The sequence below is a fragment of the Mycteria americana genome, chromosome 13 (assembly GCF_035582795.1).
Source record: "Mycteria americana isolate JAX WOST 10 ecotype Jacksonville Zoo and Gardens chromosome 13, USCA_MyAme_1.0, whole genome shotgun sequence".
In the NCBI taxonomy this organism is placed as follows: domain Eukaryota; kingdom Metazoa; phylum Chordata; class Aves; order Ciconiiformes; family Ciconiidae; genus Mycteria; species Mycteria americana.
Genome location: NC_134377.1, coordinates 11,889,162 through 11,907,163, shown reverse-complemented (window position 1 = coordinate 11,907,163; position 18,002 = coordinate 11,889,162). Strand labels below are relative to the sequence as shown.

The following is an 18,002-nucleotide window of genomic DNA, read 5'->3' as shown; positions in this document are numbered from 1 at the left end:
GTATCTGAAAAAAAAAACCAAAATGAAAAAATGCCCAAGGCTGCTAATAGAAATCTGCAGCTCCTGCTACACCATACAAGAGCGGTGGTTTTAGCTTTGTTCTTAACTGCTGGCTTGTTTGTATGTCTTTATGGACGCCACGTGTCTTTATGAAGAAATTAGATCAAGTCTGTTCTCTGCATCATTATTTTGTTATAAAAATACAGTTTTATTGAAATAGGCAGTATTTTAATGTAAAAGTGTGGTTAGAGTAACCGTCAACCTTCAGACTCTAAGTCAGCAACAGTTTCTGCTTTGAGTCTACTCTGGCTGCCTGTTAGTCTCTTCTCAAACTCTTCTTCACTAATTTTTCCTTTTTTTAATCTCTTCAAGAGTCTTGTGTCATTCAGCAACTCTTCCATATCCTCATCTTCAATATCAGAGCCCTGTTGACAGTTGAAAAATAACAAATTAAACACAACACCAAAAGGCTTTCATTCTATACAGCCAAACACAAGGGAAGTTTACAACTCTGATTTTGCCAGGAGTTTCCAAGCAGGAAAGAATACTCAATTTCTACCTAGGAAACTATCTAACTCTCAGTTACACTTGTTGAGAATTGAAAAAAGCGAAGAAGGAAAAAAAAAATCAAGTACTGTCGACCATCATGCCATACTGTGGCACCTCTGAGAAATAAAAATCTATGCTACTTAGGCTGGCAGCATTATTGACTAGCACCAGAGGGCTGAGAAGTTGTTTTAGTGTTTGACTTTGAAAAGCTTCTCTGTAATTTTTTTAAGCTTTGCCTGTCAAGGTCCTAAAAAGTTAATTTACAGTCATCAGTTCCATCGAACTAAAATCCCATGGCTCTCTGCCCTGTGAAAATATGTACCTATGCTACAGTAATCACATGCAGTTTAATAGAACAGGCACAGTTTACCTCTTCACGCTTCCTTTTAGCTGTTATTTTCTTTTTCTTCTCTCTCTTGGCTTTCTGTTTTGACCAGGCTTTGTTCTTTATGAATTTCTTTTTCCCTCCGTTTTCCTCTCTTTCTTTTCTTTGCTGTTCTAATTGCTTTTGTCTCTGTTTTTCTCTGTTTTTATCCTTAAATGAAATGGAGTCTGTATTAACAGTGACTGGAGTAAAGTCTGGAAAACATTTTCCTCTTAGTTCAGGCATCTTTGGCATTTTTAACAATGCAAAACCTTTGGCAAGGCTAGCAAAATCCAGATCTGTTAAAATAAAGATTATAAAGTCAGTTTCCTGCTGGAAAAAAGTTAATTTAACTTAGCAAGTCACAGAAAAGAACATTATCTTACTGTATTGCTTTCATTCTATACTTAATACTAATAACAATACTAAGTCATTTTTATTTATGCTTATGTCAGTTTTGGTCAAACTTACTAATGAAATGTTTCTTCCTGAAAACAATGAGAAACAAGTTGCTTGAAAAAACAGGAGTTTTGTCAGAATCTGATGCAGCAGAAAGTAACTTTGAGAACAGGAATCAGTAGTTGAAGCTTGTGGACAATAACACTACATTTTTTGCCAAACCAAATACTGTCTTCTGAAAGGAACAGTAAAAGATACCCGCCCCTGCTGGGAATTACCTTTTATTCGGAAGATCAGATTACATTCATGTTTGGCATAAGCCTGGACGTAAGACACAAATGCTTTCATCCCTTTCTCAAACACTGCCCTGTCAGCTAGGGCCATAGACTTCAGTTTTGGAAGAAGATCCAACACGTTTGTCTGCGGTTTCATTTCCTGCATGGGACACTAAAAACCAGAAAAGAAATACAAAACTAAAGGAAAAGTTCAGCCAAATGATTTGGAACGCACTGTGAAACTTCAAACACACAGTTCTTCCCCAGTTAATCTTCAGTCAGCTTTGAGCCCCTTTCTGCCTTCTACTTGGTCATTTCAACACTCCGGTTCACCATTCAGCCACACACACAGTTGTCCTGGCCCAGCAGAAGAGTTCGCACACTGCAGCTCGAGAGAGGCAACGTCTTCATTTCATGCCTTATCAAGCTACGTTCTCATTAGCAGGCCTCTAGAGAATTTAGAGAATTTACACAATCCCACAAATGCAGGACCAGGCATGGGAAATTATCAGAGTTAAAAATAAACAGCACAGAGGGTGCAGTGTATAAACTGGTGGTGGCAGGGTTGGGGGTAGGAGTATAAGCCAGCACTGCCCTTGTGGAAATGCTCAATCTACACACCCTTAGAAATGAAAAGCCTTTTCTTGCTCAATGCATCACATATTCCTATTACAAACTCAGTAGATAACAGTGGGAGCAATCATGTTCTAACATAGTTGCATTTGGTGATTAATAAGCAGCCCTTGTCTTTTTTTGTGCACCTCTGCTAAACCATTACCTACGCATATGACCTTAAGTTCTACAAATTCTGATTTCAAAACTCCTATCAGTAAGCCTGTCCCCTTGCTCTTTCCTGCTTTGGGGTAGAGTAAAAGTCTACTAACCTTTTGGTTGATTGAGAGAAAGTTAATGTAAGATTCTTCCATAGGAAGCAAAAATACAAGTGCACTGCCTACATTGCCGATCCGTGCTGTTCGACCACACCGATGCACAAAGGCGCTGAAACAACACAACACAGCACTAACTCAACAGGAGATGCTCAGTCTGATTTTAAAGTATTAGACAGCAAAAGGGCAAATCTGGTGGAATGGAAAATAAGAGTGCTATATACTTTTGAACTAAACCAACAGGAATTAGTAAAATGCAATACAAGAGACATGTAGCAGTCCCACTCAATTGTTAGGATTATACGCTAAAGCAAGGGGTATCTGTTTTGGGGGTGGAGTTTAAGCAAGTTGTAGGGAGAAGTATGACAATGGAAGTTAAAATACATGCAAAAGTGCCTTTCATGTGAGCTTTCAATGTACCGTTCCTTGAAGAGCTCTGTCCCTGCTCTCATCTCTGTTCTCATTCACCCTAGCATCTCACCTCTCGTTATTTCTTTGATATTCTCATACTAAGCCTTACACCAGAGTGCCTCTTCACACAAATATAAGTGGCGACCACCCATTTGACTTATGCACATACAACACAAAGTCATTTCAATTCACAGCAGTTACAACAAAAATTGCAGTGTTTCAACCTCCCTGGTTCATGCATTATTTTGTGTGTTCACTCAGACTAACCTCCAGGCAGCGATTAAATGTGTTTTCTGCAGCTGTGTGTTCCCAATTTATATCTGAACAGTACAGTAACATGACCACAAGTAGAGTAAAGGTTCTAAGATCTGAAGTTGTACCTTGCACTGCTAGGTGGGTCATACTGTAAAACCCAGTGTACTTCTGGAATGTCTATGCCACGAGCCATCACATCAGTGCACACTAAAATGCCACTAGGAAGAAGAAAAAGTGTATTTTCATTAAACTGTCGTTTGAGAAGAGCCAGTCTCCCCCCAGCTGTGTATTCTGCATCTACATTGGAGAACAAGGAACAAAATGTTTCAGAACACTTGTTTTTTGAAAAGAGACCAAATATTTTAAGGTAGTTGCAGCTTTCACCAACTAAAATTCTACATAACATTAAGAAAAGGAATGTGATATTACAGCCAACATATCACTAAGAAAAAAATCAATTCCCTATTACAAGTTCTATTTTTAAATCACCATTGCATCTGCCACAGCTGAATGTAATACTATAAACATTTTAATAAAAGACTTAAGAGACTGACATTTTAGCATGCTATTTTAAACAGTTGTTTTTCCAGTCTGCTGGTGATTATTTTTCTTGTAATATAAAGTGCTGAAACTCAGATCCCATGCAATAAAAAATGACAGCTAATGAGGCAAGAGTCTTTTAACAACATCCCGCAAAGCTGACAAAGAATACTTTTCTGCAGGTAAATTACAGCATTGTGTTGCCATATTCTTGTTCATATACTAATAAAATAGTATCCTGGGTTTCCACTCTCATTACCTATCAGGAAAAGGTTATTTTCACTACCAGTTCCCTACTGATAGTATGTTTATACAGCAAGGCTAATGTGTGGTTGTAGCATGTGACAGTACGGTGTGTCCAGTTAAAATAGTAGCACAGATTAGCAGCAATAACGATGGGCTTCATAGTGCATATGTTTGGCCAGCAAGCACCACAAACTTTAGAGGGTCCCGGGCTGCAGGATATCCTAAATCCATGTCCCTGCACCTTCCATGCTGCCACATGGATTATCTAAATTAGGCTGGACACGCTCCGGTCACATTTTCACTTTGTTTGTGATCATACTTTGAGTACCTAAGCATAGTTTGTGTTATTATAAATACACTCAGAAGCAGCTAGTAGCATCCTTCTCCTCAGCGCAATGCCACTCTTCTGCACTTAAGCAGCAGAACAATATTGTCAGACAAAACTACATATCCCTTACTATTTTTACTTTTGGGTGGCTTAGCCTATTCATATGTGCTTACCCTGGGAGCTTCCGAAACTCAGTAAAAATCTTGTTACGCTTGTGTTTCATTTTCCCATGAATGCTCATTATTTTCACTTGTTTAATTAAGGATTCCAAAGCCTTCCCATAGTATTCCACACAGGCACACGTGCTGTTGTGATAAAGACAGACATAAAAGCAAAAGCTTATGGTGCATTTTTAATCTGGTTTAGACAGTCAAGCTAGAGTGGTCTGAGACCTTTCAAAAATATACACTATCACCTATTTAAAATATGTACATCATTTTTACAATTAACATATAAACACCTATAATGCCTTACTTTAAAAATGCAGATAAAATTCATGTTTTGCTTAATAAAGTTCAACACAATCCTGACATGAAGCAATGATCAATCTCTTTTCAGGCACCATATTCTGCAAGACATCTATTAAAATGAATCGCTTTTAAAATAGTTGTGTCCTTATCAACACAGGGGACAGTTTCAGAATTTAATAACACCATACTGTTTTCACAATGAAACACAAATAGAATTACCTGAAAAAGACTAGATGTTTTTCCTGTTTGTGCTGTCGAAGAAAATGCACCAACTGATTAAATTTTTCATCTGCTTTGCAGATCTATAAAATGCAAAATAAAAAAAAAACAGTAAGGAAATTCACTTGATACAAAGTGATCTGCTAGTTTCCTCCATTCACTGTGCACTGATAAATGCCTACGGGCATAATTTCTTAATACTGATCATTTGTACCACAGTTCATCATGTGGAATATTACTCTTTTAGGTATCTTGTTTTAAGTAAAAACAAATACTTAAGCTTCCAGTCTTCCCATCTCCAGCCACAATATCTCTCCTGAAGTAGTATCTCAAGTATCCCTCAGCTACTTCTCTGAAATTGCCGAAGTCTCCTCCCATACCCATCGACTATAAGCAGGTCAAGGAGGCACAGCACTGCAGCTAGTTTGGGATTACAACAACTCCTGGCCAGGCAAACAAAACTCACAGAGCAGGAAACAACAGGGTTGCTAATTTAGATCTTTCTTCTCAGCTTGGTTACTGATCTTTGGAGAACCTGCAAGAGCTTTATGTCTTTGAGACTTCTGGTTATGAGCTCCTAACTGGCCAAGATTTAAAAACTTCTTGATGGAACCAGGGAAAAAGGAGAGGGAACAAGAAACTATCGCGAAGCACAGAGGTTCGCACCATATAATAGTTCTCCAGGCGCGTTGGAGTTTTCTGTGTGTTGCTTGCTGCCACTCCCTTCTCTTTCACCGAGATGCGGACAGGATTCCGGAGACCTGCTCTCACCAGATTCTCCACCTCTTGAGTTTGAGTTGCTGAGAACAGACCTGTCCGTCTCTGCTTGGGCAAAAAGTCCAGAATGGCATTTAAACTGCAAGTAAGCACATGTAAAACATAACTGACACAAGAGTTCCCTCAGAAAGAAGTTTAATCATTGGAAGTAAGAGTTTATAAACAACGTAGCTTTTATTACAGAGTACCAAGTATATAGCATCTTCTGTTGAGCTAATTATCTTAACTTCAAGAGAAAAGGGACATCAAACCCTATTTGTCACAGTGTTTTAAGCCATTCCAGTGCATAAATGATATTTAATCAAGCACTAATACAGCACGTGCTAATATACATTAAAAAAAAAGAAATTGTAAACTCTGTATTCATCAAGGATCCACTTTTCCTGATTCTCTTCCCCTCTTAGCAATTGCTTTATATAGTCTACAGAGCAAAGAGAAGTAAAAGAACAAAACAGAACAAATCTAACTTTAGAGGTCATTGTAGGTCACGCTCATTCATATCAATCGTTAAATGAACTCATTTAAAACTTCACAATTATTACTAGAATTTATTACTTAAATACCTTGCTTCAAAGCCCATATCTAGAAGTCTGTCTGCTTCATCTAATACCAACACATCAAGAGACTTCACACAACTTGCCAGATCCAGCCCATCTGCTTTTCTTCTGAATAGATCCTCCAAGCGGCCTGGTGTAGCTACAATGATGTTCCCACTGTTTGTGAACAAGACACACAGCAATTTTTTAACTGTGCAAGGCAAGAACTTTGGGAGAGCTGCTACCATAATTAGTACAGCACAAACCTGCACTCAAGTTGACTGCATTCTTCAATAAAACAATTTCATTTTGTCACTTCTAACTGTATTCATATTTCAGTGCCTTTCAGACACTATGTTGATGGGAGAAAAAATGCTCAGGTGAAAGCATGCCATTTGTGGAAATAAAAGTTCAGAATATAATCAGCAACCATATAAAGCAACTATCAGCTAGAAGAAATATTTGGTACCTCTGTGCAAAAGCCAGCGGCAAATACGATTGCTTCAAAACTTCATTGTCAGTATCAGCACCAAACAGTTTCAGAAAATTATTCATCAGTACGGTCTCAATCTCACTAGAACCTACTGCTGGTACAACATTTACATGAAAGAAGGAACTGAAATATTCAGTGAAGACAGTTTTCAGCTCAGCATGCTGCACACTGTTCTTCACCAAACAGCATTTAAGTGGTACTGATTTCACATATGATCCTTTCCTATTATCTTATTACGGTGTATCTCACTCAAGGAAAAGAATCCACCATTTCCTCAGCGTACACCCTAACACACTCATGCAGTACCATCAAATTTTAGCACCAGCAGGACCAAAGCCCTAATGTGAAAACCCTAAGGACAAGGAGAAAAGCACAGCTGCGAGGCATTGATAAAAATTATTGACAATCGACTCACCCATGTTCTTTAAACTTTTCAACATCTTCCATGGGATTCCTACCACCAATTAAAAGAATCTGACTAAAACAATAAAACAGAAATATTTAGGTCATCTTTAAGTTTTGCTAGTTTACAAATGACACAATTCCAAAGAAAAAGGAGCTATGGTCATGACAAGCCTGAAGTTCACTCACCTAAACCTGGGGAAGTGTTTTGTGAAATGTGATAGCACCTCATCAATTTGAATAGCTAATTCTCTCGTTGGTGTGATAATTATAGCTCCAACCTGCACATGAAAACCAAAAGGAATTTATGGAAAATAACAGACTAGAAAGATTTGGGAAAAATTCTCCCTTACAAGCTAAGCAAATATGAGCCATGTTTATGATCCTAGTTTTAGACAAAACATTTCCATAGAAATACAATAAAGTATACAAAATAACAGAAAATAGCTATGAAAGAGGTATTATACCAATGTGCAAAATACCTTTGCTTCAAGAGCGGTATCTAATAATGATATTTAATAGCAAATAACAGTGCAAGTTCTCTGTACATTAAAATGTATTCAAAGTCAATGGATGCTAAAAAGCATTCAAAGACTCGCTTGCAGTATGTCATTGTATTTGATATTTTAAGACATTTTTCTAACAGCTCAGAAAACTGTTTCGATCATGTCAAATAAGAAGCTGTATGTAAGTGCAAAGAAAGCACTCCAATATTTATTTTCAAGTTTTAAACAGTTTATTGTTACTGTTATACCAAAGAGCTGAGCACGCAGTCACTTTATGTGTATGCAATTTTCCTTATTGATACTTTTCCTGAAGTCCTCAAATCTTATTTGCACATCATAAAAACACACTCAGAACTGAATAACTTAATTTTACCTGCATTTTCTTTAATTTTTCTTCCCGTCTGAGAAGAATTTCCAGTATGGGAATTACAAATGCTAAGGTTTTGCCACTGCCTGTTACCTGTGAGAAGGGAAACAGAGTCAGCCCTCCCTCAGCTCCAGAGACAAAGAAAAACAATGAACTCGACCAAGAAAAAGCACTCACCGCTTCTGCAGCAACATCTTTGTTATTCATGAACAGTGGGATGGTTGCAGACTGAAAAAGAAGAGAAACATCACATGAACATGAATTGGCTACGGTGGAAGTAAATCTCGCAGAGACTAAATCCCCACAAGAGACATCCAAAATCTCTGTAAACATTACCTAAGCAGAGCCAGTGACGCGAAAGCCAAGGACAGCGACTTCCCTCGCTGCTACAGAATCCAGTGACTGCTCTGACCTGCGGCCTCGGAGCTGTGACCGAGCCCACTAACACCGACTGCACAGCTCGTCCTCTGACCAGCACGGGCTGGCCCAGGCGCTGCTGACACCACCCGCACCCCCGCACCCTCCTTCCTCAGGCCCTGCCTCCCCGCCGCTGCCCGGCTCCCCCTTCCCAGGGACAGCCGCGGGCCTGGGGCCGGCGGGGAGCGCCCCCTCACCTGCACCGGGGTCATGCGGACGAAGCCGAGCTCCCGCAGGGCCTGCAGCACACCCGGACTCAGCGCCACGGGCAGCGACTCCCAGCTCCCCTCAGTCACCGCCTCCATCTTTGACGGGCGCCCCGGCCGTGTCCGCCCCGGCTCGCCCCCCCCGCCCCCCCGCGGTCCGTCGCGGCAGGGCCGCGCGGAAACAGGCACTACAGCACCTTGGTTCCGCCCCAGGCACCGCCGGCCGCTGCCACCCGCCTCCTCCGGCCAGACCCTGCGAGTTTTTGCCTCCTCTATGAGAAAAGGCGGTAGGAAGTATCACCCTTTGGATATAGCAAAAAAACTTATTTTTATGGCAAGCGGCCTATCATAGTAAGTACTTCTGCGGGTCATAGAGAAGCACGGCGAGGCCCAGCTGCCTAGAGTTGAGTAGCAAAGCTGTAGGTTTAGAATTACCTGCCATTGTTTCTACCTGCCCACGCAGTGGGATGGCCTTTGGATGAATTCCTGATATCCTAAGAGACACTTTATGAAAAAGCTTTGAGTGTGAAACTGTACTTCCTTAAAGCATCAAAGAAAAAAAAAACAACACAAAGTTGGTTTTGGTTTTGGTTTTTTTTTTTTTAAAGAATTTGTTTATTTATCGAACCTGGGTCATATTTAGATTCACAAGCAATTTTTAAATGTACATCTTAGAATTCAATTTTAAGTGTTTTACACAAAAATATTGGCACACAACAGTTGCAATAAGGTGTAACAGCCACCTTTCTGAAGAACTGCTGCAAGTGTTTGCCCAAGGTTGAAAAAACTTTACCTGGAACATGAAAACCTGTAACAAATTTTAAATTAATTGTACAAAACTGTTGTGTGTTACTTGTAGAGGCTCCCCCCTGGAAAAGACCCCACCCCACCCCCAAAAATGATTACAACTAATATACATCAGTCACAACATAATCCTGGCTCAGCACCCACATCAGACGCTTCTTTAATTTTTAAACCAATCATCAGATACTAAGGAAAGTAACTTTATACAAAAACAAATCTACATGTGCCTGAAAAAGAAAACACACCAGTATTTAGCATTATGCTAATTATGATCAGATAATGGCAGAGACTGCCACTTAACTTAAATACAAGGGCTGCATAGCATCACAATAAACCCCCAGAATCATTAACCCTTTGGCATCAGGAGTCCAGATTTCATGAACACTAATGCATTCTGCAGTAGCGCCAACAGTCTAAGCTTTGGACCTGCAAAACCCAAAGGGTTAATTAACTATTGTTTGCCAAGACACTGCACACAATTGGCTTCGATATAAAACCTGTGAAAGACTAAAAACCATATGATGAACATTCGGTAATGAGAGGAGAAAATGTATTTTCGTATCGCCTATTTAATTTAAAAACTTTGGGAATAAGTTGATGTAATCAGGATAGTTACTGAAGACTTTCTTTTAAATAGCAACTAGGTATGAATACTAGATTGGAAGTTGTCAGCTGTCTTCTATTCATTATCAGAATAAAGTTCCAATCACTTCTCCTTGGCAGTTTAGGTAAGTGAAGAAGGAATTATTTTGATCTTGTAACACCTACTGCAGGGTTAAAGATGTGAAAAATGCAAACAGTCATGTTAGGGCCTTGTACCGTTTCCCTAGATAGAACTGCATGTACGAAAACAGGGAAAAAAAGTTAGAAAAGACATCAACATTGCTTGTTACTACAGTTGAATTACAGCATTTGCAGCTTGCTTGGACCTCGCTTAGCATACAGACTAGGCAGATTTAAGTGAAAAAAATTATGCCAATTAAGTGACAAAGATTTCAGCACAGCTTTTGCTACAGAAGATATATAAAAACAATTCATTTTTAACTAGGAAGGAACATAAGCAATAAGTTTTACAGTTCAGTAAAGAGGGTTCAGAAACTAAATGACTTTTTTGTGACCAGGATGTTTGGTAGACAGTGAACTGAAATCCGGGACCAGAAAAGTACTCTTAAACAACCCTTCGGACTTCAAAAAACCTCTTCAGATAGTAGATTTGTCCCAGTGTCATGGCAACTAATACAAGGGCTTCAAAGAATGACCAAAGAACCACTCTGCTGTTTGTGTTGTCATTAACTGTTAGGAAAAAAGAAAAAAAAAAAGAGAAGTAAGTAACAAAGCATTTAAAACAAACTTAAAACACACTTTGTCATTGGAACTGAAGTACTGCATGTAAACCACCGATATTTGTATCATGTCATTACAAGTGTCCCAGAAGGACTCTGCAGTCTTAGAGATGCGATCAGAGCTGAGGGGGGGTATTTTTCTGAACAGCTTGAACCATGCCATGCAAGCAGGTGTTTTAACTTCAACTTTGGGCATACGCCACAGCATCTTTCTCTATTCTGCCCACCTTCAAAGAGGCCAGACAGAAGCTTGTAACTGTCCCAGAGAAGCCACTTGCTTTTTCCAAGTAACAGTTGCATATTACAGTCTCAGAGTCTAGTGGGGAATTTCTAATCTCTAAAGGTTCTTTGGTTCTAAAAATTCAGCATTTTCTTAAATCAGACCATTAGTAACAAAAGTCATAAAACTGGAGATATTCATAGGTCCAAAAAGTTAAGGGGCCAGTGCTTTAACATAATGTTGTATTTTCACATTAAAAATATTTACCCTTTATTCTCACTGGGTTTCCCCTAATGCACCACTTAGCACTCTCAGTCATTTTAAAGCTGTATTTCAGAAAGTGAGGGTTGTGAAAGGAGAGTTAACCGTATTCTCTATTTGGAAATAACAGTAGTTCTGCTCTATTTCAATGAAATATTTAGAAAAGACTTTGGCTCAATTATTAAGCCACACCCACTTCAAGGATGAAGTAATAGTTCAACCGAAGTCTACCCCTGGCAACCACATCATTACGGATATATTCATGAATATGCCATTCAAAGAACTATAGAATTAACACCAATTAAGCAAAGATTATTTTGCGTCACAATCTTCATTACATGAGAGGTGATCCAATTTAAAGAAGATTGCAAGCATCAACTACATTCTTCATTGTATGGGCAGGTCCTTCAGAACTTGTCCTAAGTTTGGGGGTTTTTTTCATTAACTTGGAATAGCTTTCATGGACTTGCATTTTAAATCACATTTTGTAAGTTAATTTGAGAGGGGAGAAGGCATTTAAGTCAAAGACACATACTTGCTCTATGTATTCTTTCACGAACTTCCATGTACTCCTGTTCATGTTTTACAGCTGTCATGGCCACTGCTAATTCATTAATCATCTCTTCTAGCTTGTTCTGATGAGCTGCAGAATAATTTCAGAAGCATCAGAAAGTCTGTTACTGACTCAAAAAACAATTTGTTAAAATTTATGAACAGTTATACTTAATTTCCTGTTGCAGAAGAAGTTCTGAAAAATGCAGTCTGTACAGCTGAAAATTTCTATCCTTACAGCAAAGTAAAGTTTAGTTTTCATAGTGCCACTTTTCCTAACACATCTCTATGCTATTAAATAAGTGGAAAACATCTTTCTCCACATCCAATTAGAAGGCAGAAGACACACAATTTAGAGTCAGTACAGACCACTTATTTCCAATACAGGCATACTTTTCCAGAAAAATAGAATGTAAGAACACATGAGAACCACACGCTATCTATTTTGCCAATATCGTCCAATATATTCCAAGCAAATAATCTTAACATTACAGCTTTTCCTAGTTGTTAAGCTTGCAAAAATAGAACAACTGAGAATTTAGCTTAAGATCATGATGCTGGCAAAACGAGATCACTTTCTGAAGCAACATATCACATCTTGCGATCTTCTGGTTTAGCTGAAGCACAGCATTCAGCAGAAACAATGCCAAAAGGGCCTGGCAGAGGGCAGGAACTGGCTTCAGGTTCTGGTATGTCGTGAAAGCAGAAGAGGAGGAAAATACCAAACCAATGATAACAGAAAACTAGTTTGAGATAGTTCAGCAAATGGAAGGATCAGAGATCCAAGATTTAGTGATTTGACGGTCAATCACAGGATCTTTTAAATACATTCATGCTCAAAGAACTGTCCACTTACAAATTTATAAGTTATCCAAGTAATTTTCAAAGTTTTCTAGTACCAAGAGAAGTTCAAGATATCATTCCACAGACACGCCCTGGGCAATCAGCTCTCTTAAAAAAGAGTCACGAAACCCAACACATTTTCCACTGAGGGGACATATTTGACTTTAAAGCTACCTTATTATGTTTTTATTTATAAATTAAGTGTTTCAGATCACAATCTGAAAATAAAGCTATTCAAAATACACATGTTATGGGGAACAGTCAAAAAGAGGACCAGAGAGTAACACTCATACAAGTTACAATTAAAATCTTAAATAGTTGTGTAAACCACACTCACTTTGCTAATATCGTAGATCCTTTATTTTCATGGCCAACTGATCATTGCAGTAAGTGCAGTTTATTAGTAAGAGAAGAAATTGTTTACACCCACTCCAAAAAAATACACTCAAGAAAGTGTTTGCCTTAAAAATTTAAAGCTGCGCTAATATTCCTTACAACAGATATAGTCAGACTCAATAAAAGATTTAACTGAGTCTTTAAAAAAAAAAAAAAAAATCGAAAGTTAGGAAGTTGTTACTTTTCAAGTGATATCAAGCACTCAATGCACACAGTTATTTACTTGCTAAAATAGAAAACAAGAATTTATTGCCTTTCTAGCTACAGTTAGTGATTTCGAAATAAAACTTTATAACTTGTTACCCAATACATTCATTTATTTCTTTTACAGCAAATGAAAAGTTTGAAGTTTTTCCCCTTGTAACATTACTGAGAATTAATAGCCTAGAAGAAGCTTATTGCTTCCAAAAGCCCTTGATTATTCAACACCCACTTTAGCAACAAAAAGCAAACACCACCTAAAATATCCAAAGTTCTTGGATGTTCAGTGTTTTAGTTTAATTTCACCTAAAACTCCTGATTAAGCCTTCTGTTAGCCATAAATAACCACCTGAAGACAAACTGTCATGGACAGTTCAAGGACCTGATCCCAAGAGCTGCTAAGTATATAAAACCTCTCGATGAAAGCTTGCAGGTGCTCAGCGTTGCTCAGAATCAGACCTTTTATGTAGTTTATTAAAAAGACATTCTCATGCTACAAACAAATGTTACAGAGAAAAAGCAAACGTTAGCTGTTAGTGAATAAACATATGCAAAAGACAAGATGCTAATGAGCTTTCAAAAAGCAGTACACATACCATCCCAGGTATCTCCACCACCTAGAGAAAAGTGTAAGAGATGAACACAAGTACAGGACAAAAGGCTGCAGATAAAACAGTAATTTACATGGCTAAGAGAAAATTTTTATATTAGCACATTTATCAAAGAGCTCAACTAATGCATGTAGTAGCCTACATACTGCTGAGCAAACTAGAAATCAGAGAATGGAACCGACGAAAAGACTAAAGGATGAAAGCATTAGTTTCTGCAGGTGGCCAAGTGATTCTCTGGCGATTTTGCCTTAAATCGTGTAGTGAGGTCTAAAAACATCCATATCCATTTTAGCTGTGCAAGAGAACAGCTAACTAGACAGCCTGAAGAAACAGGAATTCTGAGAATCCTAGTCAAGTTCAGAAGTCATGCATGTAGGGAAAAGCTCCCAAGCCAGAGCTAATTTCTTTCCAGGAGTCTTCCTCACCTTCTGTCTCCATGTCTTGCCCCTTTGGAGCTTCCCCGATATCAATAGTGAACATCACTATCTTGGGAGTCATGGTGGACATTCTGTTGCTAAAGCAAAACTTGTAAGTTCCATCCATGTGGGCGGCAAATGTGTATTTTCCACTGGACTCTCGATCGCCTTTATAAATTCCTTTATTATCAGGCCCTGTAATCTGGATGGGGAAAACAAAGTATCATGCATTTTGTTTAAAACGCAGTGGTTTTAAACACACCATTACAGCATTGCATGCATATTCTGAAGTTATCCAGTCAGAACTACCAATACCATCCATGATCTGACTGCTTTGGCATGCTTCATACTTTCCTTCCCACAACTCAAAAGCACTAATGCATTTTTCTGCACAGAAATCTTTAAAAAAAAAAAAAGGAAAAAACTTCTTGGTAAATAAAGTCATACAAAAGCCTCTCTTACTGGCCAAGATTACAGGCCTTCGGTAGTCAAGATAAGAACCATTTAAGAACAAGAAAACCATAAGCTATCTACAGCCCTGGCTATTAGCCAAATTAACAACTACAAGGGAAACTTTACCTCTAATGTTTGAAGGAAAACAAAACAAAAAAAGACATTCTCCCATACGTCAGTACTACTTTAGACATACAGCTGTGCATTGTTGCAGTTACCATTTCAAATGGACTAAGGGCCTGAGTACTGAGCACTCAGGGTCAGTGAGATCTTAAGGCTTCCATCCCACCAGGCCACCACTGCTGCTGAGCTTCCGTTAGTGACATCTGAATGAGATTTCATAGCTTCCTGACTCTGCCCTATATTAGAGCAGTGCGTAATTTCAAACAATTATATTCACCCTCAGCAACGACTCTCTCATGTTTAAGTTATCCCAAACGAACAACTATCTGCTCTTCACCAAGATGAAAGGAATTCTTATTTATTGTTCTCCTACTGATTTGATGTCTCATTGAAGAAAAGGACTTACCTACAACTTTCAAGATGGCAATCACCCTGATTAAAGCCACCACCTTTTGATTCAAGAGGAGACACACTGCTCCCAGAATAAGCAACACGTTTTTGTAAAGAGTAATCGTGTTCGTTCTTCCCGCCAAACTGTTTATTATGACAAGACCATACCGAGCAGAACAACGAGGAAAATCTCAAGAGAACAGCTCTGAAAACAGGCAGATTGCCTTCTGCAGCAACAGCAGAAACGACGAGCAGCCTTAGGAAACGCAACCCCCAGCAGAGGCACCTCGTCCTCTCCGAGACCGCCCACGCCCCCACGCGAGGCCCGACCCAGCCGGGCAGAGAGCCCTTGTGCCCGCAGGCCGATGGCGAGCCCGCCGCACGGAGCCCTCGCAACGAGCCGGAAGCGTCCCAAACTTCACGGAGTGTTCAAGCCACCCTCAAGGCGGTGTCCGCCCGCGCAGGGGGCCGCCACCCCGGCCCTCCCGGGCGCTGCCCCGAGCCGCCACGGCCTCCCCATGCCCCTGCGCAGCGGGGGACGAGCGCGCAGGGCCCGGCCCCGGGGCAGTCCCGCGGCGGCGGGACAGGGCCCGGCAGCGCTCCGCTCAGCACGGCACCCGCGGCCCAAGGTCAGCCCGCCGCGGCGCCGTCCCGCCTCACCTCCACGTCAATGTCCAGGAAGCCCCCCTCCGCCACCTCGAAGATGAGCCCCATCTTCGTGCCGGACGGCACCCGCTCCAGGAAGCACTCCTCAGCGTGCGCGTCGATACTGACGAAGTAGGCGGCAGCCGGGGCCGCCAGCGCGGCCAGCAGCGCCAGCACCGCCCGCACCGGCGACATGGCGGAGCCCAGCGGGAGGGGGCACCGAGCGGCGGGCCAGCAGGAAAAGGGGAGGGGGGACTTCCTGCTCGCGCCACGCCCCTTCCGGGGCACGGGGCCGCCGCTCATAGGCCGACACAGCCCCACTGCCACGTACGGCCTGCGCTACGGTGGCCACTAAGGGACCATTCGGAAAGGGACCGCCCGAACCCTGAGGCAGGGACGGCGCGGCGCAGGAGGCGGGGCCCGTACTCAGGAGAAACCAATGAGAACGGAGCAGGGGCAGAGCCGCGACGGCGAGAAGCCAATCAGAACGAGGCGGAGAGAGCTGTCCTGTCAGAAGGAGCGGCGCGCGGAACGGCATTGGGTGAGCGGCTGAGGCGTTGCCCGGCAACGGGGGGAGCGACGGCGGGAGCGCGGGAGGCTGGCTGGCGGCGCCTGAGGGGAAAGGGCGGGAGAGAGGGCGGCTGTCACCGCGGTCCTGCGTGGCCGAAGCCGCCGCCACCGCCGCTGCTGCTGAAGCCCGGGAAACCCAAACTTGCTACAGCAAGGTAGAGATTTGGGGAGCAGCTAACGATCAAGAAAGTAACGGGGAAGACCAGCTTGTGGTCTATTCATTGCGCACAAGAAAACACAGTCAAGATACACGGCAGGCTTCTGTGTCACCCAAGAATAACTGTACAGAAAAAGCCATTGCTTGCATGGCCATGCCTAAATGCTAATTTTCAATTAAAACTTCCAGTCAGAAATAAAATTAAAACTTCCAGTCAGAAAAGGTCATGCGTGAGCTTAAGGAAGCCTGTTTTCATGACTAGCTGTTTTAATTACCTGCAGAAGATTTAAAGACTAAAGCACGGTCTGGCTTTCTAGTGAAATATTTATGCGTTTTGATTTGCCAAGTAAGCGCCAGTTATGGTACTCCTGGTAATACTCAGAGGTTGCGTTTATCTTCAGTTGTATGACAAATGTAATCCAAATACTTGATTTACGTAAGTAAATTCTGCGCATCTCACTCAAGCTGCCGGTTTTGAGCTACCAGGGCTGGCTGCGTTGGTGCAGGCTCTGGGTGTGGACGTGTGGAGGGGAAAGCTTTCAGCAAGAGAAGCATGACCTTGAGGAGTTGCAGGTCACATATGTGACTGGATAAGAGACCTCTCCTGCCGAGTCACTGAAAACTTCCATTGTTTTCAATGCATTTTGATCAAGTCAACCTTGAGTCTACTGCTTTCCATAGCGTAAACTGCTATGCTGGTTTTTCATCTATCTCAAAGTAGTTTTACTCTTGCCACTAGCACGTTCTCTAAATTATTACTTTTTTCCTCTACGTGCATTTGACCACAACAGTGGGAACTCATTTAATACTGAATCCTGGCGGCATGAACTCTTTTCTCATCTCTAACTCGGACAAAATTATGATTTCACAGCATATCTGTTCCCCTGAGGTACTCCAGAGTGTTCTCCAAATGTTCTGCTGATACAGCTACCCCTTCTCGTGCTTTCGTAAGCCGTCTTTGCCAGGAAAGGATGACTACACCATTATTCATCCTCATGCTCCCTCTGGAACTTTGTGCAGTATCAATTTTAGCAATAAATTTCATGAACAATATGTAGATGTGTTTTCACAGGATATCATTGATTATTATTATAAGTTAGGCAATTGTTTGGAGACTGTTTTGTTACCTTCCTGGCCGCCCAGCTCAATGAAGACAAGTGCCTGCTGGCAGCGCATGAAGAGGATCAAAATTTTGTGATCAAAAACTTGTGACAGAGTAAGATATTGACAGTATTGCATGAAAATGTTTGTCTGAGTGTCACAGCGTTGCATTTCATGTCACTCATACCTCCTGTTCACTTGCACTGGCATTTTGCATCTGCCAGACCCAGAGAATTAACGCTGTATTCACAACACGCAGCATGTATCAG

At 41.1% G+C, this 18,002-nt stretch overlaps 2 protein-coding genes across 6 annotated transcripts; both read right to left on the bottom strand.

The window, feature by feature from the left end:
* Positions 1 to 186: 186 nt before the first annotated feature.
* On the bottom strand, positions 187 to 8,760 carry DDX55 (DEAD-box helicase 55). 4 transcript variants are annotated; one of them, XM_075516612.1, is made up of 14 exons: positions 8,639 to 8,760; positions 8,202 to 8,252; positions 8,031 to 8,117; positions 7,341 to 7,432; positions 7,165 to 7,227; positions 6,284 to 6,433; positions 5,610 to 5,799; positions 4,944 to 5,026; positions 4,428 to 4,559; positions 3,266 to 3,358; positions 2,472 to 2,586; positions 1,591 to 1,759; positions 920 to 1,212; positions 187 to 425 (listed from the first exon to the last, which is right to left on the bottom strand). In XM_075516612.1, exons 1-14 carry the CDS (start codon positions 8,744 to 8,746, stop codon positions 258 to 260), a joined length of 1,794 nt encoding a protein of 597 aa, XP_075372727.1. In that variant the 5' UTR covers positions 8,747 to 8,760; the 3' UTR covers positions 187 to 257. The 4 variants fall into 4 exon arrangements, with proteins under 4 accessions (XP_075372727.1, XP_075372729.1, XP_075372728.1 ...); XM_075516614.1 differs by lacking the exon at positions 8,639 to 8,760 and adding an exon at positions 8,361 to 8,505; XM_075516613.1 differs by lacking the exon at positions 8,031 to 8,117.
* Positions 8,761 to 9,580: 820 nt separating this feature from the next.
* TMED2 (transmembrane p24 trafficking protein 2) lies at positions 9,581 to 16,174 on the bottom strand. 2 transcript variants are annotated; one of them, XM_075516626.1, is made up of 5 exons: positions 15,921 to 16,174; positions 14,304 to 14,496; positions 13,864 to 13,884; positions 11,811 to 11,918; positions 9,581 to 10,744 (listed from the first exon to the last, which is right to left on the bottom strand). In XM_075516626.1, exons 1-5 carry the CDS (start codon positions 16,098 to 16,100, stop codon positions 10,620 to 10,622), a joined length of 627 nt encoding a protein of 208 aa, XP_075372741.1. In that variant the 5' UTR covers positions 16,101 to 16,174; the 3' UTR covers positions 9,581 to 10,619. The 2 variants fall into 2 exon arrangements, with proteins under 2 accessions (XP_075372741.1, XP_075372742.1); XM_075516627.1 differs by lacking the exon at positions 13,864 to 13,884 and having other exon boundaries at positions 15,921 to 16,173.
* Between the last annotated feature and the right edge of the window lie 1,828 nt (positions 16,175 to 18,002).